Consider the following 24,686-nt stretch of genomic DNA (forward strand, 5'->3'; position numbering starts at 1 on the left):
CATTTCAATGTATAACAAAAACTACTGTAATGATGTAAAGTAATTAGCCTCCAACTAATAATAAAAAAAAAAGATAAAAAAAAAAGTAACATATAAAAATTCAAAAAAAAAAAAAGAACCAGACATGGAATAAAGTTTAGTTCAGTTAAGTTCAGTCACTCAGTCATGTCCAATTCTTTGCAACCCCATGGACTGCAGCACACCTGGCTTCCCTGTCCTGAGGTTGCTCAAGCTCACATCCATCAAATTGGTGATGCCATCCAACCAGCTCATTTTCTGTCATCCTTTCTCCTCCTGCCTTCAATCTTTCCCAGCATCAGAGTCTTTTCAAAGGAGTCTGTTCTTTGCATCAAGTGGCCAAAGTATTGAAGTGACAGCTTCATCATCAGTCGTCCCAATGAATCCTCAGGCCTGATTTCCTTTAGGATGCACTGGTTTGTCCCTCCTGTTGAGGGACTCTCAACAGTCTTCTTCAACACCATAGTTCAAAAGCATCAATTTTTCAGTGCTCAGCTTTCTTTATAATCCAACACTCACATCCATACATGACTGTTGGAAAAACCATAGCTTTGACTTGATGGACTTTTGTTGGCAAAGTAATGTCTCTGCTTTTTAATATGCTCTCTAGGTTGGAAAAACAGACCAGTTCAAAATCTGGAAAGGAGGAAGTCAAGGCTGTATATTGTCCCCCTGCTTATTTAAATTATATGCAGATTAATCATAAGAAATGCTGGGCTGATTGAAACATGTATATTATCTAGGGTGAAACAGATCACCAGCCTAGGTTGGATGCGTGAGACAAGTGCTCGGGCCTGGTGCACTGGGAAGACCCAGAGGGATAGGGTAGAGAGGGAGGTGGGAGGGGGGATCGGGATGGGGAATACATGTAAATCCATGGCTGATTCATATCAGTGTATGACAAAAACCACTACAATATTGTAAAGTAATTAGCCTCCAACTAATAAAAATAAATGAAAAAAAAAAAAAAAGAAAGCGAAAGTGAAAAAAAGAAAAAGAAATAATAGGCTGGATGAAGTACAAGCTGGAATCAAAATTGCTGTTGGGAAAGTCAATAACCTCAGGTATTCAGATGATACCACCCTTCTAGAAGAAAGTGAAGAGGAATCAAAGAGCCTCTTGATGAAGGTGAAAGAGAAGATTGAAAAAGCTGGCTTAAAACTCAACATTCAAAAAACTAAAATCATGACATCTGGTACATCACTTCATGGCAGATAGATGGGGAAACAACAGAAACTGAATTCTGAATACTCAGAAATCTTTATCAGATAAATTGCCTGTTTTTCTTCATTTATTTGGTCTTCTGGGTTTTTACTTTGCTTCTCCATCTGAAACGTATTTCTCTGTCATTTCATTTTGTCTATCTTACTGTTTTTATGGTCTCCTTTTCACAGGTGGCAGGGTTGTAGTTCTGTTTGCTTCTGTTGTCTGTCCCCTGGTAGGTGAGATTGGTCCAGGGGCTTGTGTAAGCTTCCTGGTGGGAGGGCTTAGTGTCTGCGCTCTGGTGATGGGAACTGAGTCTTTTCCCTCTGATGAGCAGGGGTTGTTTGGGGATGTCTGTGAGCCTAGAATTACTAGGCAGCCTATCTACTGATGGGTGGGGCTGTATTTCTGTCTTGCTGCTAGTTTGGCATGGAGTCTATAGGCACTGGAGTCTACAGGCAGTCGGGTGGAGTGAGGACTTGGTGTTGAAATCACACTTCCAGGACAGCACATGCAAAGTAATATTCTATGGACCCCGGTTCTCTGGCAGTACAGCATCCCAGACTCAGTGCTCCCACCACAGAGGGACAGAGGTCTGATTCCTGCTGGGGACCCAAGAGTCCACAAGCCACAACTGTGGCCAGAGAAAAGAAGAAAAATAAATAAAAGGAAAAGAAAACAAGCAAAACCCAAGACAAATAGTGAAAACATAAGCAGACAGCAAGAAAAACAAAATACAGTCACACATACACAAAGAAAACATAAACACCAAATCCAACACAAATGATAGCAACAAAATCAACTTATAGAAACAAAGATCCAGAGAGAATAGACAAAAAAGAAAACAAACCAAACAAGATAACAAACAAAAGAATTCAAAAATGAGGCTAATAAATATAGACTAAGCTAACAAACAGTGAAAAATAAATCAAACAAGAGAAAACAATCTAAAAAAATGGAAAGAAGGCATAAAGTAAACACATAAAAACAATAAAAAATAAAAGATAATAAAAACAACAACTGAACAAAATGAAACAAAGCAAAACAGAACAATAGTAATAAAAACATTTTCCTGGAGCTTCCTCTGTCAGTGTCCTAGCTCCTACAGGGAGCCAGAGCCAACCCCTGCCTCCCCAAACAGCCTTCCAAAACTTCTAGGTAAGTCTCTGGATCTGCTGTGGGCACTGCAGAACGAGCTCAGACTGTGACCTGCCCCAACTCCCATGTGTAATTGCCCCCAAAGCTCACTGCTGCTAAAGCTGGACAGTATCAGTGGTAACAGTCATTATCTATTCAGATATTCCACAGACACAGGAATTACCAAGCTGATCACAGAGATTTAACCCACAGCTTGTGGAGCTGCATGGAGTGATTTCTGCTCCTCTTGTTTAGTTGCACCGCCCCTGGGGTTCAGCTTTGGTTTGGGCCCCACTTGTGTGTGTGTGTGTGTGTATGTGTGTGTGTGTGTCTGTGCATGCCACCTCAGACATCTGTTCCCCACCTCAGACATCTGTTCCCCACCCAGATGAGAGAGAGTGAAAATAGTGTCTGAGTGGCACACACTTACTTACTCAGACCAGCGGCCACAATTGGAGTGTGCACACATTGCCTGTGGTGATGTAGACCAGCAGGCAGTTGCAACAGACGGGGCACACTTGCCCTGTTGGGACTCCCTGCCAGTGCCCAGAGAGGCAGGGGCTGGTATGTGGTGTGGGGGCTGTAATGACCCTAGCCTTTGCATGCTACTTAACAATGGAGCCATGTTTCCTGGGCAGAACACACTTCCTCCAGTTGGCATTCCCAGCCTCAGATCCTCTAGCTCCTGTCCTCTCTGTTTTATCTGTGAAGCCAACAGCGATCCTCTCCCAGGATCCACTCTCTTAACCCCACACTTTAGCATTCAGCCCCTGCCAGCGCAAAGGCTCTCAGAGCTAATTCTGAATCTGGCTTTAAGAGGGGCAGTCCTCAGGACCACTGACCCTACTTGTGTAGAAGAGGCCTTGGCTTGAGGAATGGTCAAGATGACTCAAGGGGAGCCCCTTCAATTGCCTGTGAAGGCCAAGGAAGTTGGCAGGTGGGAAAGTGGTTATGATGGCAGCCCTGACCCTTACATGCCACTCAACAATGACACCTAGCTTCTGTGGTGTCCCAGGCTTTATCTGAAAATTTTCCCAGCTGTAGAACTCCTTATTCCTGCCCCTCCAGGCTGTCTTTTCACAGCCAACAATGGTTCTCTCCCTGAGTCTTCACTATAAACCCCATGACTAGCACCCAGCCCCCCTCTGCAACAGGAGACACATGATTCAGGCTAGGATGAGCAGGGCTGTGGCACAGACCATGCATGCAGCTCTTAGTCTTGCCATTCACAGACCATCCTCTGCTTTGATCCCCTGAAGGCCCGTTTCTGTCCCAGCTGATTTTCCCACTGTGATGGGCTTTTCCCCTCCATCTTCAGCTTCCTGTCAGGGTTGCTGGTCCCTGTTTTGATTCCTCTTTCTGTTTTACTTTTGCCATTTTGCCTAATTATGAGTGTATTTTTCTTGTCCTTTTAGGTTTCCAAAGACTTCCAGTAATATTCACCAAGCTTTCTGTTGAGAATTATTAAGTTTGGAGATGTATACTTGAAATATATATGTGAGGAAGGACGAGTTTAACATCCTCCTATTCTACCAACTTGACTTCTCCTCTTTATTATAATATTTAAAAAATATATAGTAGTCAGTGGAGATGCTGCTGAGCTAAAGGAAAATATTATGTCCTGACTTCTGGAACATGCATACCTGGTGACTGTTTCAGAGCTTTCAAGTGTTTCCTATTTCTCTTCCTCTTCATTCTTCTCCTCTTCTTCCCTTCCTATTTATAAAACTACATTCTTGAAAAGCTTCCTGATTATTTGACCAAGACGAGTTAGTAGGTCAATTATTCCACTGATTGCATGAAGAAATAAGAAAGATATGAAAGGACTATTACTAAATGCTTTACCAACACCTCAGTGTATTAAATTGGACAGTTAAGATATATATTAATACATTAGGAAGTGAAGAGTAATATGGCAGTTTGAGAGGTCTGAATGGTTGAAGGAGAAGTTAGAGAATAAACATTAAAAACATTTAAAGAAAGAAAGTGTGTACTTGCTCAGTCATGCCTGACTCTTTGCGACCCTGTGGACTGTAGCCCACCTGGCTTCTCTGTCCATAGGATTCTCCAAAACCACACTCTTTTAAAGATATAAAGCATGTTGGGATGGAGTAGAAGAAAACAAACTCATCAGATATACCCTAAGCTTGTATTTAACTATTTCAGATGTTTGGTTCTCTGATCCCCATTCCCTTCCAAAACCTACTCTCAATCACTTGTATGTGGTGGTGTGAGTCTTAAATAGTATATTACATTCATTTTTTGTTTTTATGCAATTTAAACCTGATATTTACTATTGGAATAAAAATGATGTAATTCCTGGTAAAGTAGTCCTCAGCACGAGACAGCATTCTAGGGTATTGTAGGGTTATGCTGAAAGGGAACATCCTGATTCCATTAGCTGTGTTCCCACATTCTATAGTAATATAAAGCCAGCATTGTAACTTTACTCCTAAACCAGACATGATTCCTCACCAGCCACAGCCTATTATGAAAATCTTCAGTGCCCAAGAGGATAGTACAGAAAAGAGGATAGTTCAGCTCCAGGCCTGAACAGAGGAACTGTAGAAGAATTATTGAGAGCTAAATCTCTGACAAGGCATAATGAAATATTTTGCCAAGGCTGGAGAACATGCTAGGGCATTCTCTCTTGAACTTCAGTTATCCTCTACAAATTTATTATATTTGTCATATTTACACTTCACATGTATTATGTAATATTTACATTTTTACTTTAATCACTTTACCCAATCTTCTTGAATTTTTAATTTGATTGAACATAGGAAATGATGTACATGAAATGGCAGATGAAATTTTCAAATTATAATATAATACATATTATATATTTTTTATATGAGAGAGTGACAGACACAGGGAGAAACAGGAAAGAGAGAGGATGAGAGATTGCAAATGATGGCAAATTCAAAATTTGTGGAACTGAAAACCTGTGGAAGGCCATCAGGCAAGAGGATTATCTCTTACCCAAGAAAGACTTAGACTTTTGCTCTATTCAGGCCTTCAATGGATGAAGGACTACACACCTTACAGAAGGCATCTCCTTGACCCAGACCACTGACTTATATATTAAAAAGTAAAAGTCTGTTGCTAAGCTGTGTCCGACTCTTTGTGACCCCATGAAATGTAGCCCTCTCTCTGTGGGATTCTCCAGGCAAGACTACTTCAGTGGATTTCCATTTCCTTATCCAGAGGATTTTCCTGATCCAGTGATCAAACTGGCATCTCCTGCTTGTTAGGCAGATACTTCACCAGTGAGCCACCAGGGAAGCCCTTCTCATTAAAAAAAATCCTTAGAGAAACACATGGAATTTGACCAAATATCTGGGCACCCTGTGCCAGTAAAGATGACTCATAAATTAGCCATGCTTCCTTCTAGAACACTGACAAAGTATATGAAGGAAGTGACCAGGAAAGAGGTTTACTTAACATATATTCCCTGTAACCAGTATGGTAAATCTGAAAATTTGGTTTAAATTACAGTGAAATTCTTATTAATGATTGAGAAGTTGTATATGAATGGCAATTAACTTCAATGACTGAATGGCTCATAATGATTTCAACTTTCACTAAAAAATAGTTGTTTTATGGCATTACTTCCCAGATTGGGCCTTTCGATATTTCAAAGGGGAAGGACGTCAGAAAATTTGGACAATCGCTCTGAGCTTCCTTCATAGAGTGAAGTAGTACAAAGAGGACAGTTGGGAGAAATTATGTAGGAGTAGGTGGTATGTCATGTTGGAGAGTTATGTGCAAAAAGCTTGCTTTCTGTTGTTGGTCTAGAGTCTGGGCTGCGGCAACACCTGAATTACAGTAGATGATGCTAAACTAGTGAATTCCCTGTGACCCAAAGTGAAACAGATTTCTAAAGGGTGCAATAATCAGCTTGATGTCTTTTATCTGAGGGAGAAAAGCAGTGAAAGGAGGATCCTAGAGGGCACCACTTGACTGAACATGTCTAAGTATTATGATGGGAAGGCTGGAGAGATGATCTGCAACCTGACCTTGGTCCAGTTTAGAAAAAGAAAGGAAACTTAGATTAGCAGGTCATGGATCAAAGGGAAAAGCATTATAAGAAGGACTTGAGGTAAAGAAAAAGGTGTCACTAGATAGCCACGCTCTTTTCAGCCCAGTATGTTCAATAAAATGCAACCACTTCAAGTGGAACTAGATAGGCACTTTCATAATTCATAGAAGATGAAAGGTATCGAAGAGGAATCTTTTCCAATCAAGAAAGGAGGCTTTGACTCCAAGTTAAAGAACCTCCCAAATCCTCCCACTGCCATAAATCCCTGAAACTGAGAGCTTAAGACAGGGATGCTGTGTGTCATGGGAAGATAATCCAGGGAGGAGATCCTGGAGCAGGACATTTCCTCTTTCTGGAGTCCCCGTCAAGCCACTTATGGACGGATTTGCATTTTGGTTGGGAAATGACTGAACCAGGCCTGTGTGGCAGCTCTGCTCCCTCCTGGGCGGGGCAGCAGGTCCCTATAAAGAGGCCTTCTGCTGCATCACTGCCATCCTCCTGCTACTCAAGTCCCTATAGGTTTTGGAGAACCTGGTGAGTCTGATCCTTCAGTTCAACTCTATTCTTGGGCTCTCTACTTATGAATTAATTCTGGCTAAGCAAATTCGGTGTGTGCAAAGTTATTGTCATGACTTTAATGCTGCTTAGTGGATGGGAGTTTGGAATTTGAACACAGTGATATACAGTATTTATTAAATTCCTGTTACAGAGTTTGAATTCCTTTCCTGAAGAGATTTAAAAAAAATCTGTGACAAGAAGAAGCCAAGTAGAAGTATTTTTCCTCTTTCTGTATCTTTCTTGTGTCCTTCTGCTGTTATTGAAGAGTCATTTATCTTAGAGGGTGTGGGGCCTTTGTATCCTTCCTGGTGGTCTTTTGCTCTGTACACAAGTGATACTTCTGGGACCTCATGATAGATAATGATGATGAAAATTGCTTGTGAGCTTACCTAGGATTTTGGAATATGATGGCCTTTCTTGAAGATGCTGTTTTCAGGAAAAAAAAGAAAAACAGAACAACATTGATTGGATTTTTGAAAAGTTGTATGTAAAAAGATTTTCTCTGAGCCAATAACATAATTTGTTAAAGAGGGAGAGAGAGGCCAGAATTTCATTGGAAGGGATTAAAGATATCAAACCACATTCTTAGGGACTGCAGAGATTCTATCCTATGCTATTAAACAAACTCAGACTTTTCTCCTTGTAGCAGTTCCTTCTTGTGAACACTGTCATGTAATTTCTTTCAGATTCTGAGACTCCAGAAAGATGTCTTATCAGCAGCAGCAATGCAAGCAGCCCTGCCAGCCACCTCCAGTAGTGTGCACTCCCAAGTGCCCTGAGCCTTGCCCACCTCCAAAGTGCCCTGAGCCTTGCCCACCTCCAAAGTGCCCTGAGCCATGCCCACCTCCTCAGTGCCAGCAGAAATGCCCACCTGTGCCACCTCCCCAACAATGCCAGCAGAAGTGCCCACCCAAAAGCAAGTAGAAGCATCAGCTTGCATTTGGATCAGGAAAGGATGAGGACAGCTGACTCACCTGGCTCCACAGCTCCGCCTTCATCTTCCCTTTAAAGCCTATCATGGATATAGAAGAAACTTCTCCATCCTTCAGCCTGCAGTATGCCTGTATGACAGCCAGAGCTTTCCTTCCTGAGGCTGCTGTTCTGCTCTCCTCTGGGAGGACAGCTGGGAAAGCATCACAGAGCTTCAGATGGAAGAGCAGCAGCTTTTCTCCCGGGCACCATCAGAGGATTCTCTCCCTCTCTTGGGTCTGTCTGTCACCTGGGCAGGGGTTTCTACCAGCTGGTCAACTGTTGCTTATCCTCCTCCTCACCAATAAACTACAGTTCCTTTGTGTGATGGCAAAAATGTTTTCTTTCTTTTAAAACTGCTTTTAGTAATACCGTATCATCATCTTGTTTTGTTTTTATCCTTTGATGACAGGGATCAAGCTCTCACAATCAGCGCTGTCTAAATTTTGAGTCTTAACAAAGAATACTTCTACATAATTTCAATTCCATGTTATTTCCTTAATTATCACTTGATGGTTTGAGGATCAAAATATTTACCTCTCCAGGTTTTCATTCTCTTTAGTAAAGAGAAAGGGAAAATTGTATTTTCATTTCAAACTTCTGAGGAATCCATATTCAAGGAATGTGTATAATTTAGTTGGCGCATTGCAGACACATAAATAGCACTTGGAAGACAACAGGTCATCATTGTCTCCATCATCACCACCATCACCACCCCTGTTACCCTCACCACCATATTTGTAGCTGACTCATCTAGCTCCACAGCTCCACCTTCATCTCTCTTCAAAGCCTATCATGGATATAGAAGAAGCTTCTCCATCCTTAAGCCTGCAGTATGCCTGTGGGGACTCCTGACAGCCAGAGGCTTCCTTCCTGAGGCTGCTACACCACTTGCCTCTGGGAAGACAGCTGAGAAAACTCAGTGCTTCAGAGGGAAGAGCAGCAGCTCTCCTCCTGGGCACCATCAGAAGATCCTCTCCCTGTCTTCTATGTCATCTGTCACATGGGCAGGGGTTGCTACCAACTCCACAACTGTTACTTCTTCTCCACTTCCTGAATAAACTACAATTCTCTTTTGTGAAGGTAAAAATGTTTGTTTGTTTTTTCCTATTAAAAGCACTTATAGCAATAGCATCTTTTGTTTGGTTTTATCGCTATCCTTCTTTAATCGTAAAGTTCCAGCTCCCACAATCAGTGTTTTCTGAATTTTGAGTAATATCAGAGATCCTTTCTGATCTTCCCTGACGGGTCAGTGGTAAAGAATCCACCTGCCAATGCAGGAGACATGGGTTCGATTCCTACTCCAGGAAGATCCCACATTTCGTGGAGCAACTAAGCCCATGTGACACAACTATCGAGCCTGTGCTCTAGAGCCCAGAAACCGCAACTCCTGTGCCCACAAGCTGCAACTCCTGAAGTCCAAGCACCCTAGAGCCTGTGCTCCACAACAAGAGAAGTCAGTTCAGTGTGAAGTCCGCACACCACAATTGGATAGCAGCCCGACTCATGGCAACTAGAGCAAAGCCCATGTACCAATGAAGACCCAGCACTGCCAAAATAAATTAATAAATAAATACACTGTTTAAAAAAGAAAGAAAGCTTTTTAAAAAAAAAGATTATTGGTCTATAATTTAAAATCCATGTTAATTATTGCTTGGCCAATTTGAGTGCAAAATTATTTAACTCCTCAGAATTAAAGTCCCTATACTGAAATGGGGAAAATAGTGTTACACTGCAAAATATCTGAGGCATAAAAATTACATGATTGTGTGTACTTTAATTTGCACGTGTTGGGGCACAGAATTGCCACTGGAAAGACAGCAGATCATCATTGTCTCCATCATCACCATCAACATCATTGCCTCACCACCATGCTTGCTCCAGCAGGGAGGTGACACAGACGTATCTAGCAGAGCAACCAGGAAGATTCTTATACTCCATTGCCCGTTTATATTCTTGTTGTGCTTTTTCTTTTCTGATTTTACCTTATGTTTAATGTGATACTGAAGATAAAGGACCTATAGAATGTAGTGGAACATTCTGCATGAAACTATAGTAGCTCTGAAAACATGGGTAGTGCAGAAGGATGGGAAACTTAAAGCATCCTTACCAGGTAAAGTTTTGCCACCTTTCCATGTGTGTTACTTGCTCTTCTTACTCAAACAACTCATTAAACTCAGAGCCTTAAATATTTTTTCACATCTGAAATTACTTCTTTGTTTTGACACCAACTTTGAAGAACATTGAGGTTTACAGTGTTTATTTAGGTTTACAAAGTCACTGTAGCTAGGCAACTTTTTTCTAATGTTTAGCTTACTAGTCAAGTAAGCTGTGAAAAAGGATATGTGTCTTAACCAAACTATTCTTTATTTTACCCTTTTTTTTTGTATATTTGAGTATGGTTGGTTAACATTGTGCTAATGACCTAATTTCAATCATTTTTATAGCTGAGTAATATCTGTATGTAGGTCTAAAAACAACAGAACTGGACACTGAAAAACAGACAGGTTCCAAATTGGGAAAGGAGTATGTCAAGGCTGTATAGTGCTTATTTAACTTCTATGCAGAATATTTCATGCAAAATGCCAGGCTGGATGAAGCACAAGCTGGAATCAAAATTGCGGGGAGAAATATCAATGACCTCAGATATGCAGATGCCACCATCCTTATGGCAGAAAGTGAAAAGGAAGTAAAAGGTATCTTGATGAATGTGACACAGGAAAGTTAAAAATCTGGCTTAAAACTCAACTTTCAAAAAACGAAGATCATGGCATCTGGTCCCATCACTTCATGGAAAATAGATGGGAAACAATGGAAATTGTAAGAGACTTTATTTTGGGGGCTCCAAAATCACTGCAGATGGTGATTGCAGCCATGAAGTTGAAGGATGCTTGCTCCTTGGAGAAAAGCTATGACCAACCTAGACGGCATGTTAAAAATCAGAGACATTACTTTGCCAACAATGGTCTAGTCGAAACTTTGGATTTTCCAGTAATTATGTATGGATGTGAGAGTTGGATGATAAAGAAAGCTAAGCACCAAAGAATTGATGCTTTTGAACTGTGGTATTGGAGAAGACACTTGAGAGTCTCTTGAACTACAAGGAGATCAAACCAGTCTATCCTAAAGGAAATTAGTCCTGAATATTCCTTGGAAGCACTGATGCTAAAGCTGAAACTCCAGTCCTTTGACCACCTGATGCGAAGAACTGATTCATTGGAAAAGACCCTGTTGCTGGGAAAGACTGAAGGCAAGAAGAGAGGTAACAACAGAGGATGAGATGGTTGGATGGCATCACCGACTCAATGGACATGAGTTTGAGTTTGAGCAAGCTCTGGGAGTTGATGGACAGGGAAGCCTGGTGTGCTGAGGTCCATGGAGTCAATGCTGGAAAAGACTGAATGCAGGAGGAGTAGGGGACAACAGAGAATTAGATGGTTGGATGGCATCACTGACTCTATGGACATGAGTTTGAACACACTCCAGGAGCTGATGGACAGGGAAGCGTGGCATGCTGCATGCAGTCGATGAAGTCCCAAAGAGGCAGTCACGACAGTGACTGAAATGAACTGAGTATTCCATTGTATGTATGTACCTTGTCTTCTTTATCCATTCATCAACTGATGAACATTTAGGCTGCATCAAAGTCCTGGCAATTGTAAATAGTGATGCAATGACCATTATTGATTTCTCAGGGAATATGCCCAGTGGTGTGCTTTCTGGATCATATAGTAACTCTATTTTTAGTTTTTTAAGGAACCTCCATACCATTCTCCACAGTGGTTGCATCAGTTACCATTGCTACCAACTGGAGTGGGTTGCCATTCCCTTCTTCAGAGGATCTTCCCTACGTAGGGATCAAACCTGGATTTTGTGCACTGCAGGCAGATTTTTTATCACCTGAGCCATCAGGGAACCCAAAATAGTGCACGAGGGTTCCTTTTTCTCCACAACCATCCAGCATTTATTGTTTGTAGATTTTTTGATGATGACCATCATGACCAGTGTGAGGTGATACCTCATTGTAGTTTTGATCTGCAGTTCTTGAATAATTAGTAATGTTGAGCATCTATCCATGTGGCTCTTAGTCATCTATATGTCTTTGGAGAAATGTCTATTTATGTTTTCTATCCACTTTTTTTGCTTGGGTTGCTAGTTTTTTTTTATATCAAGCTTCATGAATTGTTTGCATATTTTTAGAGATTAATCTCTTGTCAGTTGCTTTATTTAAACATATTTTCTTCCAATCTGAGGGTTCTCCTGTTGTGGTTTCCTTTGTGGTGCAAAAACTTTTAAGTTTAATTAGCTCTCATTTGTTTATTTTTATTTTTGTTACTCTAGGAGGTGGTTCAAGAAAGATCTTGCTATAATTTATGCCAAAGAGCGTTCTTCCATTGTTTTCCGCTAAGACTTTTATAGAGTCTGGTCTTATATTTAGGCTTTTATTCTATTTTTAGTTTATTTTTGGGTGTTTTTTTAGGGAGTGCTCTAATTTCATTCTTTTACATATAATTATCCAGTTTTCACAGCACCACTCATTGATGAGACTGTGTTTTCTCCATTGTATATTCTTGCCTCTTTGTCATAGATTAGGAGACCATAGTTGCATGGGCTTAATCTCTGCACTTTCCATCCTGTTCCATTCATCTATATTTCAGTTTTTATGCCAGTACCATACTGTTTTGATGAATATAACTTCATAGCATATTCTGACATCAGGAGGCCTGATTCCTCGGGCTCCATTTTTCTTTCTCAAGATTCCTTTGGCTGTTTGGGGTCGTTTGTGTTTCCATACACACTGTAAATTTGTTCTAATTCTGTGAAAAATGCCATTGGTAATTTGATAAGGATTACACTGAATCTGTACATTGCTTCAGGTACTATAGTCATTTCACAATACTGAGTCTTCTAATTCATGAACATTGTATATCTCTCCATTTGGCTGTGTCCGTTTTGATTTCTTTCATCGGTGTCTTATATTTTCCTGAGTATAGATCTTTTACCTCAATAGGTAGCTTTAACCCTTGGTCTTTTGTTATTTTTGTTGCAGTGGTAAATGGGATTGTTTACTTAATTTCTATTTCTGCTCTTTCATAGCTAGTATATAGGAATGCAAGGGATTTCTGTGCATTAGCTTTGTATCCTGCAACTTTACCAAATTCATTGATTAGCCCTAGTAGTTTTCTTGTAACCTCTTTACAAATTCCTGTGTATGGTATCATGCCATCTTCAAGCAGTGACAGTTTTACTTCTTCTCTTCCAGTTTAGATTTCTTTTATTTATTTTTCTACTCTGAATACCATGGCTAGGACTTCTAAAACTATGTTGACTAATAGTGGTGAGTGTGGACATCCCTGTCTTGATCCTGATCTTAGAGGAAGTGCTCTCAGTTTGTCACTATTGAAAATTATATTTGCTGTGAGTTTGACATTGTCACCTTTTCTTGTTGAGGTAGTTTCCTTCTACCTACCCACTTTCTGGAGAATTTTTAATCATGAATGGGTGTTTTATTTTGTCAAAAGATTTTTGTTTATCTATTGAGATGATCATATGGTTTTTATTCTTCAGTTATTTGGTGTGGTGTATCATACTGGTTGATTAGGAGATAGCAAAAACCCCTTGCATCCTTGAGATAAATTTCACTTGATCATGGTGTGTGTTCCTTTTACTGTGTTGTTGGTTTCTGCCTGCTAGTATTTTGTTGAGGACTTTTGTGTCTATGTATATCAGTGATATTGACCTCTATTTTTCTCTTTTTGGGGTCTTTTGTGTTTCCATACTAGTTTTTATATCAGAGTGATCTTGGTCTCACATAAAGAGGTTGGGAATGTTCCTGTCTCTGCAATTTTTGGAAGGGCTTGAGAAGGATAGGTGGAACCTCTTCTCTAAATGTTTGATAGAACTTGCCTGTAAGGCCTCTGGTCCTGGACATTTGTTTGTTGGAAGATTTTTAATCACAGTTTCTGTTTCAGCCCTTGTGAGTGGTCTATTCATATTTTCTATTTTTTTTTTGGTTCAGTTATGAAAAGTTGCACTTTTCTAAGTATTTATCCATTTCTTCCAGGTTGTCCATTTTATTGCCATATCACTGCTTGCAATAGTCTCTTACGATCTTTTGTATTTCTATGGTGTCAATTGTAACTTCTCCTTTTTCATTTCTAATTTTATTGATTTGAGTCTCCTCCATTTTTTCCTTGATGAGTCTGGCTAAATATTTATCCATTGTGTTTATCTTCATGAAGAACCATCTTTTAGTTTCATTAATCTTTGCTATTGCTTTCTTTGTTTCTATCTCTGATCTTTATGATTCCTTTTCATAATGTTCAGGGGGTTCTCAAGGCAAGAATGCTGGTGGTTTACCATTCCCTTCTCCAGTGACCACATTCTGTCAGAACTCCCCACTGTCTCTGTCTTGGGTGACGCTTCATGGCATGGTTCATGGTTTCATTAAGTTAGACGAGGCTGTGATCCATGTGATCAGTTTGTCTAGTTTTCTGTGATTGTGGTTTTCATTCTGTCTGCCCTTGTTAGGATACGAGGCTTGTGGAAACTTCCTAATGGGAGGGACTTGCTGTGGGGAAAACTGGTTCTTTCTCTGGTGGACAAGGCTATGCTCAATAAATCTTTAGTCCCACATTCTGCTGATGGATGGGGCTGTTTTCCCTCCCTGTAGTTTAGCCTGAGGACAAACTATGATAAGGGTAATGGCAGTAATTCTGGCTGCCATGGATAAAGCAAGAGAATTTCAGAAAAAGATTTATTTCCGTGTCATTGACTACTCTAAAACCTTTGACTCTCTGGGTCACAAAAAATTGTGGGAAATTCTCAAATAGATAAGAATATGAGACCACCATACCTGCCTCTCAAGAAATCTGTATGCAGATCAAGAAGCAACAGTTAGAGCCAGACATGGAACAACAGTTCAGTTCAGTACAGTTCAGTCACTGAGTCGTGTCTCTGTCTTTGCAACCCCATGGACTGTAGCACACCTGGGTTTCCAGTCAGAGGTTGTTCAAACTCATGTCATCAAATTGGTGATGCCATCCAGTCAGCGCATGTTCTCTGTCGTTCTTTCTCCTCCTCCCTTAAATCTTTCCCAACATCAGGGTCTTTTCAAATGAGTCACTTCTTCGCATCAGGTGGTCAAAGTATGGAAGTGTCAGCCTCAGCATCAGTCCTCCCAATGAATCCACTGGACTGATTTTCTTTAGGATGCACTGGTTTGATCTCCTTGCAGTTTGAAGGACTCTGAAAAATATTCTTCAACACCATAGTTCAAAAGCATCAGTTCTTTGGTGCTCAGCTTTTTTATAGTCCAACACTAACATCCATACATGACTGTTGGAAACACCATTGGTTTGATTTGATGGGCCTTTGTTGGCAAAGTAATGTCTCTGCTCTTTAATATGCTGTCTAGGTTGGAACAACAGACCATTTCAAAATTGGGAAAAAAGGAAGTCAAGGCTGTATATTGTACCCCTGCTTATTTAACTTATATGCAGAGTAAATCATGCAAAATGCTGAGCTGGATGAAGCACAAGCTGGAATCAAGATTGCTGGGAGAAATGTCAATAACCTCAGGTATACAGATGATACCACCCTTCTGGAAGAAAGTGAAGAGGAACTAAAGAGCCTCTTAGAAGGTGAAAGATGAGATTGAAAAAGCTGGTTTAAAACTCAACATTCAAAACACTAAAATCATGGCATCTGGTCCCATCACTTCATGGCAAATAGATGGGGAAACAATGGCAACAGAATTCTGTATACTCTGAATTCTTTATCAGATAAATTGCCTATTTCTTCTTCATTTATTTGGTCTTCTGGGTTTTTACTTCACTTCTCCATCTGCAACATATTTCTTTGTCATTTATTTTGTCTATATTATGGTTTTTATGGTCTCCTTTTCAAAGGTGACAGGGCTGTAGTTCCATTTGCTTCCATTGTCTGTCCCCTGGTATGTGAGGTTGGTCCAGGGACTAGTGTAAGCTTCTTGATGGGAGGGGATAGTGCCTGTGCTCTGGAGAATGGAAATTAGTCTTTTCCCTCTGATGAGCAGGGATTGTTTTGGGATGTCTGTGAGCATAGCATTACTAGGCAGCCTATCTACTGATGGCAGAGAGTGAAGAAGAACTAAAAAGCCTCTTGATGAAAGTGAAAGAGGAGAGTGAGACAGTTGGCTTAAAGCTCAACATTCAGAAAACTAAGATCATGGTATCTGGTCCCATTACTTCATGGGAAATAGATGGGGAAACAGTGGAAGCAGTGTCAGACTTTATTTTGGGGGGCTCCAAAATCACTGCAGATGGTGATTGCAACCATGAAATTAAAGGATGCTTACTCCTTGGAAAGAAAGTTATGAACAACCTAGATAGCATATTAAAAAGCAGAGACATTACTTTGCAAACAAAGGTCTGCCTAGTCAAGGCAATGGTTTTTCCAGTGGTCATGTATGGATGTGAGAGTTGGACTGTGAAGAAAGCTGAGCACCAAAAAATTGATGCTTTTGAACTGTGGTGTTGGAGAAGACTCTTGAGAGTACCTTGGACTGCAAGAAGATCCAACTAGTCCATCCTAAAGGAGATCAGTCCTGGGTGTTCATTGGAAAGACTGATGCTGAGGCTGAAGCTCCAATACTTTAGCCACCTCATGCGAAGAGTTGACTCACTAGAAAAGACCCTAATGTTGGGAGGGATTGGGTGCAGGAGGAGAAGCAGACGACAGAGGATGAGATGGCTGGATCACATCACCAACTCAATGGACATGAGTTTGAGTAAATATGGAAGTTGGTGATGGACAGGGAGGCCTAGCCTGCTGTGGTTCATGCAGTTGCAAAGAGTCGACATGACTGAGCAAATGAATTGAACTGAACTGAACTGAATTGAAGCTTACAAAAAGTCAAAAAATAAATCAAACAATAGAAAGCAATCTAAAAAAATAAATGCAAAGAAAACATAAAGCAAACACATAAAAACAATAAACAATAAAAAATAATAAAAAAAACAACTGAACAAAATTACACAAATCAACACAGAACAATATTAATAAAAAAGTTTTTCCTGGTGCTTTCTCTGTCAGTGTCCTTGCTTCTACAGGGAGCCAGAGCCAACCCCTGCCTCCTCAAGAGACCTTCCAAAACTTCTAGGTATGTCTTTGTATCCTGCTGTGGGCACTGCAGAACCAGCTCAAACTCTGACCAGCGCCAACTCCATGTGAACTTGCCCCCAAAGTTCACTGCTGCTAAAACTGGACAGTCTCAGTGGTAATAGTCGTTATCTATTCAGATATTCCACAGACACAGGATTTACTGAGCCGATCACAGGTATTTAACCCACAGCTTGTGGAGCTGCATGGAGTGATTTCTGCCCCTCTTCCTTAGTTGCTCCACTCCAGGGGTTCAACTTTGGTTTGGGCCCCATTTGTGTGTGTGTGTGTGTGTGTGTCACCCTCAGACATCTGTTCCCCACCCAGATGAGAGAGAGTGAAAATAGTGTCTGAAGCACACACATACTTACTCAGACCAGTGGCCACAATTGGAGTGTGCACAAATTGCCTCTGGTGATATAGACCAGCAGACAGTTGCAACAGATGGGGGCACACTTGCCCTTGTGGAAGTCCCTCCCTGTGCCCAGAGAAGCAAGGGCTGATATGTGGTGCAGAGGCCGCAAAGGCCCTGCCCTTTGCATGCTACTTAACAATGGTACCTTTTCTCCTAGGCAGAACACACTTCCTCCAGTTGGCATTCTGAGCCTCAGAGCCTCTTGCTTCTGTCCTCTCCGTTGTATCTGTGAAGAAAACAGTGATTCTCTCCCAGGATCCACTCTCTTAACCCCACACTTTAGCATTCAGCCCCTGCCAGCTCAAAGGCTCTCAGAGCTAATTCCAAATGTGGCTTTAAGATGGGCGGCACTCAGGACCACTGAACCTACTTGTGCAGAAGAGGCCTTGGCTTGAGAGATGGGCAAGATGAATCAATGGGAGCCCCTTCCAGTGCCTCTGAAAGCCAAAGAAGTTGGCAGGTGGGAAAGGGGTTATGATGGCAGCCCTGCCCCTTGCATGCCACTCAACAATGACACCGAGATTCTGTGGTGTCCCAGGCTTTATCTGCAAACTTTCCCAGCTGTAGAACTCCTTACTCCTGCCCCTTCAGGCTGTCTTTTCACAGCCAACCACTGTTCCCTCCCTGAATCTTCACTCCAAACCCCATATTCCAGCACCCAGTCCCCCTCTGCAACAGGAGACACATGATTCAGGCTAGGATGAGCAGGGCTGTGGCACAGACCATGCATGCAGCTCTTAGTCTTGCCTTTCACAGACCATCCTCTGCTTTGATCCCCTGAAGGCCCGTTTCTGTCCCAGCTGATTCCCCCACTGTGATGGGCTTTTCCCCTCCATCTTCAGCTTCCTGTCAGGGTTGCTGGTCCCTGTTTTGATTCCTCTTTTCTGTGTTACTTTTTTCATTTTGCCTGATTATGAGTGGATTTTTTTGTCCTTTTAGGTTTCCAAAGACTTCCAATAATGTTCACCAGGTATTCTGTTGAGAATTATTCCATTTTTAGATGTATATTTTAAATATATATGTGAGGAAAGATGAGGAAATAAATCTACCTAAAGAAGCAAAAGACCTATATATAGAAAGCTATAAAACACTCATGAAAGAAATCAAAGGGGACACAAATAGATGGAGAAACTTACCGTGTTCGTGGATCAGAAGAATCAATACAGTGAAATGAGTATATTATGCAAAGCAAACTATAGATTCAATGTAATCCTTATCAAGCTATCAACAATATTTTTCTGAGAACCAGAACAAATAATTTCACAATTTGTATGGAAATACAAAAATTCTTGAATAGCCAAAGCAATCTTGAGAAACAAGAATGGAACTGGAGAAATCAACCTGCCTGACTTCAGTCTCTACTACAAAGCCACAGTCTTCAAGACAGTATGGTACTGGCACAAAGATAGAAATATATATATCAATGGAACAAAATAGAAAGCCCAGAGGTAAACCCACATACCTATGGACACCTTATCTTTGACAAAGGAGACAAGGATATACAATGGAAAAAAGACAACCTCTTTAACAAGTGGTGCTGGGAAAACTGGTCAACCACTTGCAAAAGAATGAAACTAGAACACTTTCTAACACCATACACAAAAATAAACTCAAAATGGATTAAAGATCTAAATGTAAGACCAGAAACTATTAAACTCCTAGAGGAAAACATAGGCGAAACACTCTCCAACATAAACCACAGTAGGATCCTCTATGTCCCACCTCCCAGAATATTGGAAATAACAGCAAAAACAAAAAAAAAAAAAAAATGGGACCTAATTAAAATTAAAAGCTTCTGCACAACAAAGGAAACTATAAGCAAGGTGAAAAGACAGGCTTTAGAATGGGAGAAAATAATAGCAAATGAAGCAATGGACAAAGATTAATCTCAAAAATACACAAGCAACTCCTGCAGCTCAATTCCAGAAAAATAAAAGACCCAATCAAAAAGTGGGCCAAAGAACTGAACAGACATTTCTACAAAGAAGACATACAGGTGGCTAACAAACACATGAAAAGATGCTCAACATCACTCATTATCAGAGAAATGCAAATCAAAACCACAGTGAGGTACCATTACACGCCAGTCAGGATGGCTGCTATCCAAAAGTCAAAAAGCAATAAATGCTGGAGAGGGTGCGGAGAAAAGGGAACCCTCTTACACTGTTGGTGGGAATGCAAACTAGTACAGCCACTATGGAGAACAGAGTGGAGATTCCTTAAAAATCTGGAAATAGAACTGCCATATGACCCAGCAATCCCACTGCTGGGCATACACACCGAGGAAACCAGAGTCAAAAGAGACATGTGTACCCCAATGTTCATCATGACACTGCTTATAATAGCCAGGACATGGAAGAAACCTAGATGTCCTTCAGTAGATGAGTGGATGAGAAACCTGTGGTACATATACACAATGGAATATTACTCAGCCATTAAAAAGAATACAGTTGAATCAGTTCTAATAAGGTGGGTGAAACTGAAGCCTATTATACAGAGTGAAGTAAGCCAGAAGGAAGAACACCAATACAGTATACTAACACATATATATGGGATTTAGAAAGATGGTAATGATAACCCTATATGTGAGACAGCAAAAGAGACACAGATGTATTGAACAGTCTTTTGGACTCTAGGAGAGGGCAAGGGTGGGATGATATGGGAGAATGGCATTGAAACATGCAAAATATCACATGTTAAACAAATCACCAGTCCAGGTTTGCTGCATGATACAGGGGGCTCGGTGCTGGTGCAATGGGATTACCCAGAGGGAGGGGGGAAGGAGGTGAGAAGGGCATTCAGGATGGGGAATACATGTACATTCATGGCGGACTCAAGTCAATGTATGACAAAATCAATATAATATTATAAAGCAATATAAATTAATTAATTAAAAAATAAAACCTTTAAAACTACTCTCTTTTAAAGATCTATAACATGTTGGGATAGAGTAGAAGAAAACAAACTCATCAGATAAACCCTAAGCATGTATTTAACTATTTCAGATGTTTAGTTCTCTGATCCTCTCTCCCCTCCCAAACCTACTCTCAATCACTTGTATGTGGCAGTGTGAGTCTTAAATGGTATCTTACATTCATTTTTGTTTTTATGCAATTTAAACCTGATATTTACTATCGGAATAAAAATGATTTATTTCCTGGTAAAGTAATCTTCAGCACGAGACAGCATTCTAGGGGACTGTAGTGGTCAGGTGAAATGGGACATTCATTAACTGTGTTCCCACATTCTGTAGTAACATAAAGCCAGCATTGTAACTTTGCTCCTAAACCAGATATGATTCTTTTCCAGCCATAGCCTATTATGAAAATCTTCAGTGCCCAAGAGTATAGTACAGAAAAGACAATAGTTCAGCTCCAGCTGAACAAAGGAACTGTAAAAGAACTATTGAGAGCTAAGTCTCTGAAAAGGCATAAATGAAATATTATGCCAGGGCTGGAGAACATGCTAGGGCATTCTTTCTTGAACTTCAGTTATTCTCTAAAAATTCATTATTTTTCATAATTATACTTCACATGTATCATGTAATATTTATATTTTTATTTTAAACACTTTACACAAACTTCTTGAATTTTTAACTTGATTGAACATAGGAAATAATGTACATGAAATGGCAGAAGAAAATTTTTTAATTATAATATAATGCATGCTATACATATATTTTATATGAGAGAGTGACAGACACAGAGAGAAACAGCAAAGAGAGAGAATGAGATTATAAAGGCTGACAAATTCAAACTCTGTGCGACTGAAAACCTGTGGAAGGCCATCAGGCAAGAGGATTATCTCACCCAAGAAAGGCTTAGACTTTTGCTCTATTCAGGCTTTCAATGGATGAAGGACTACCCACCTTATAGAGGACAACCTCCTTTACCCAGACCACTGATTTATATTTTCAAAAGTTTTGCCTGTCACTAAGTTGTGTCCAACTCTTTGTGACCCTACGGAATGTAGTCAGCCAGGCTCCTCTCTCTGTGTGATTCTCCAGGCAAAGATACTGGAGTGGGTTGCCATTTCCTTACCCAGGGGATTTTCCTGATCCAGTGATCGAACTGGCATCTCCTCCTTCTTAGGCAGACACTTTACCACTGAGTGACCAGGGAAGACCATCTCATTCAAAAACATCCTTAGAGAAACACATAGAATAATATTTGACCAATTATCTGGGCACCTTGTACCAGTCAGGATGACTCATAAATTAACTATGATTCTTTCTGGCACACTGACAAAGTATATGAAGGAAGTGACCAGGAAAGAGTTTTATTTAACATATATTCCATGTAACCAGTATGGTAAATCTGAAAAATTGGTTTAAATTACAGTGAAATTCTTATTAATGACTTGAGAAGTTGTATATGAATGGGAATTAACTTCAATGACTGAATGGCTCATAATGATTTCAACTTTCCTTAAAAAATAGTTGTTTTATGGCATTACTTACCAGATTGGTTCTTTCAATATTTCAGAGGGGAAGAACGTCAGAAAATTTGAACAATGCTCTGAGACTTCTTTCATAGAGTGACAAAGTACAAAGAGGACAGTTGGGAGAAATTATATAGGAGTAGATGGCACGACATGTTGGAGAGTTATGTGCAAAAAGCTTGCTTTCTCTTGTTGGTCTAGCGTCTGGGCTGCGGCAACACCTGAATTACAGTAGAAGATGCTAAACTCTTAGTGAATTCCCTGGGACCCAAGGTGAAACAGATTTCTAAAGGCTGCAAGAATGAGCTTGATGTCTTTTATCTGAGGGAGAAAAGCAGTGAAAGGAGGATCCTAGAGGGCACCACTTGACTGAACATGTCTAAGTATTATGATGGGAAGGCTGGAGAGATGATCTGCAACCTGCCCTCAGTCCATTTTAGAAGAAGAAAGGAGACAGATTAGCAGGTCATGGATCAAAGGGAAAACATTATAAGAAGGACTTGAGGTAAAGAAAAAGGTGTTACTAGATAGCCAGGCTCTTTTTAACCCAGTATGTACAACAAAATGGCAACCAGTTCAAGTGGGACAAGACAGGCACTTTCATAATTCATAGAAGATGAAAGGTATCAAAGAGGAATCTTTTCCAATCAAGAAGAGGAGGTTTTGACTCCAAGTTAAAGAACCTCCCAAATCCTCCCACTGCTGTAAACCCCTGAAACTGAGATCTTAAGACAGGGATGCTGTGCGTCATGGGAAGATAATCCAGGGAGGAGATCCTGGAGCAGGATATTTCCTCTTTCTGGAGTCCCCGTGAAGCCACTTATGGACGGATTTGCATTTTGGTTGGGAAATGACTGAACCAGGCCTGTGTGGCAGCTCTGCTCCCTCCTGGGCGGGGCAGCAGGTCCCTATAAAGAGGCCTTCTGCTGCATCACTGCCATCCTCCTGCTACTCAAGTCCGGATAGGTTTTGGAGAACCTGGTGAGTCTGATCCTTCAGTTCAGCTGTATTCTTGGGCTCTCTACTTATGAATTAATTCTGGCTAAGCAAATTTGGTGTGTCCAAAGTTATTGTCATGACTTTAATGCTCCTTAGTGGATGGAAGCTTGAAATTTGAAAACAGTGATATACAGTTTTTATTAAGTTTCTGGGACAGAGTTTGAATTACTTTATTGAAGAGATTGTAACAAAATCTGTGACAAGGAAAGAAGTATTTTTCCTTTTTCTGTATCTTTCCTGTGTCCTTCTGCTGTTATTTAAGAGTCATTTATCTTAGAAGGTGTGAGGCCCTTGTATCCTTCCCGGTGGCCATTTGCTCTATACACAAGTCATACTTCTGGGATCTCATGATAGATAATGATGATGAGAATTGCTTGTGAGCTTATCCAGGATTTTGGAACTTATGATAGCATTTCTTGAAGATGCTGTTTTCAGGGGAAAAAAAAGAAGAAGAACAGAAAAAACATTGATAGGTTTTTTGAAAAAAAAATTTTTTTTGAAAAGTGGTATGTAAAATGATTTTCTCTGAGCCAATAATACAATTTGTTAAAGAGGGAGAGAGAGGCCAGAAGTTCACTGGAAGGGATTAAAGAGTTCAAATGACATTCTTAGACACTGCACAGATTCTATCCTATGTTATTAAACAAGCTCAGACTTTCTCCAGGTAACAGTTCCTTCTTGTGAACACTGTCATGTAATTTCTTTCAGATTTTAAGACTCCAGAAAGATGTCTTATCAGCAGCAGCAGTGCAAGCAGCCCTGCCAGCCACCTCCAGTAGTGTGCCCCCCCAAGTGCCCTGAGCCTTGCCCACCTCCAAAGTGCCCTGAGCCTTGCCCACCTCCAAAGTGCCCTGAGCCATGCCCACCTCCAAAGTGCCAGCAGAAATGTCCTCCTGTGCCACCTCCCCAACAATGCCAGCAGAAGTGCCCACCCAAAAGCAAGTAGAAGCATCAGCTTGCATCTGGATCAGGAAAGGATGAGGACAACTGACTCACCTGGCTCCACAGCTCCACCTTCATCTTCCCTTTAAAGCCTATCATGGATATAGAAGAAGCTTCTCCATCCTTCAGCCTGCAGTATGCCTGTGGTGATACCTGACAGCCAGAGCTTTCCTTCCTGAGGCTGCTGTTCTGCTCTCCTCTGGGAGGACAGCTGGGAAAGCACCACAGAGCTTCAGATGGAAGAGCAGCAGCTTTTCTCCCTGGGCACCATCAGAGGATTCTCTCCCTCTCTTGGGTCTGTCTGTCACCTGGGCAGGGGTTTCTACCATCTGGTCAACTGTTGCTTACCCTCCTCTTCACGAATAAAGTACAGTTTTTTGTGTGTGATGGCAAAAATGTTTCCTTTCTTTTAAAACTGTTTTTAGTATAATACCATACCATCATCAAGTTTTGTTTCTATCCTTTGATGCCAAGTTTCAAACTCTCACAATCAGTGTTGTCTAAATTTTGATTCTTATCACGGAATACTTCTACATAATTTCAATTACTTGTTATTTGCTTAATTATCACTTGATTGTTTGAGGATCAAAATATTTACCTCTCTAGGTTTTCAGTCCCTTTAGTAAAATGTAGGGAAAATTGTATTTTCATTTCAAACTTCTGAAGAATCAATATTCAATGAATGTGTATAATTTAGTTGGGACATGCCAGACTCATAAATAGCACTTGGAAGACAGTTCGGTTCAGTTCAGTGCAGTCACTCAGTCGTGTCTGACTCTTTGTGACCCCATGGACTGCAGCACGCCGAATTTCCATGTCCAG

General features: G+C 40.7%; 2 protein-coding genes across 2 annotated transcripts; both read left to right on the forward strand.

Annotated features, from left to right (window-relative positions):
* The first annotated feature begins 6,730 nt into the window (after positions 1-6,730).
* LOC110143830 (small proline-rich protein 2E) lies at positions 6,731-7,982 on the forward strand. Its single transcript, XM_020903573.2, has 2 exons — positions 6,731-6,934; positions 7,645-7,982. The coding sequence occupies exon 2, from the start codon at positions 7,664-7,666 to the stop codon at positions 7,880-7,882; it is 219 nt and encodes a 72-aa protein (XP_020759232.2). The 5' UTR covers positions 6,731-6,934; positions 7,645-7,663; the 3' UTR covers positions 7,883-7,982.
* A 15,663-nt stretch (positions 7,983-23,645) lies between these two features.
* On the forward strand, positions 23,646-24,291 carry LOC110143831 (small proline-rich protein 2E-like). The gene has a single exon (XM_020903574.2). The coding sequence runs from the start codon at positions 23,650-23,652 to the stop codon at positions 23,866-23,868; it is 219 nt and encodes a 72-aa protein (XP_020759233.2). The 5' UTR covers positions 23,646-23,649; the 3' UTR covers positions 23,869-24,291.
* Positions 24,292-24,686: the final 395 nt, after the last annotated feature.

Source organism: Odocoileus virginianus, chromosome 5 (genome assembly GCF_023699985.2).
Source record: "Odocoileus virginianus isolate 20LAN1187 ecotype Illinois chromosome 5, Ovbor_1.2, whole genome shotgun sequence".
NCBI lineage: Eukaryota > Metazoa > Chordata > Mammalia > Artiodactyla > Cervidae > Odocoileus > Odocoileus virginianus.

Excerpts from the sequence above, each read along its gene's own strand:
- LOC110143831 (XM_020903574.2), top strand. The coding sequence starts at position 23,650 with ATGTCTTATCAGCAGCAGCAGTGCAAGCAGCCCTGCCAGCCACCTCCA.
- LOC110143830 (XM_020903573.2), top strand. The coding sequence starts at position 7,664 with ATGTCTTATCAGCAGCAGCAATGCAAGCAGCCCTGCCAGCCACCTCCA.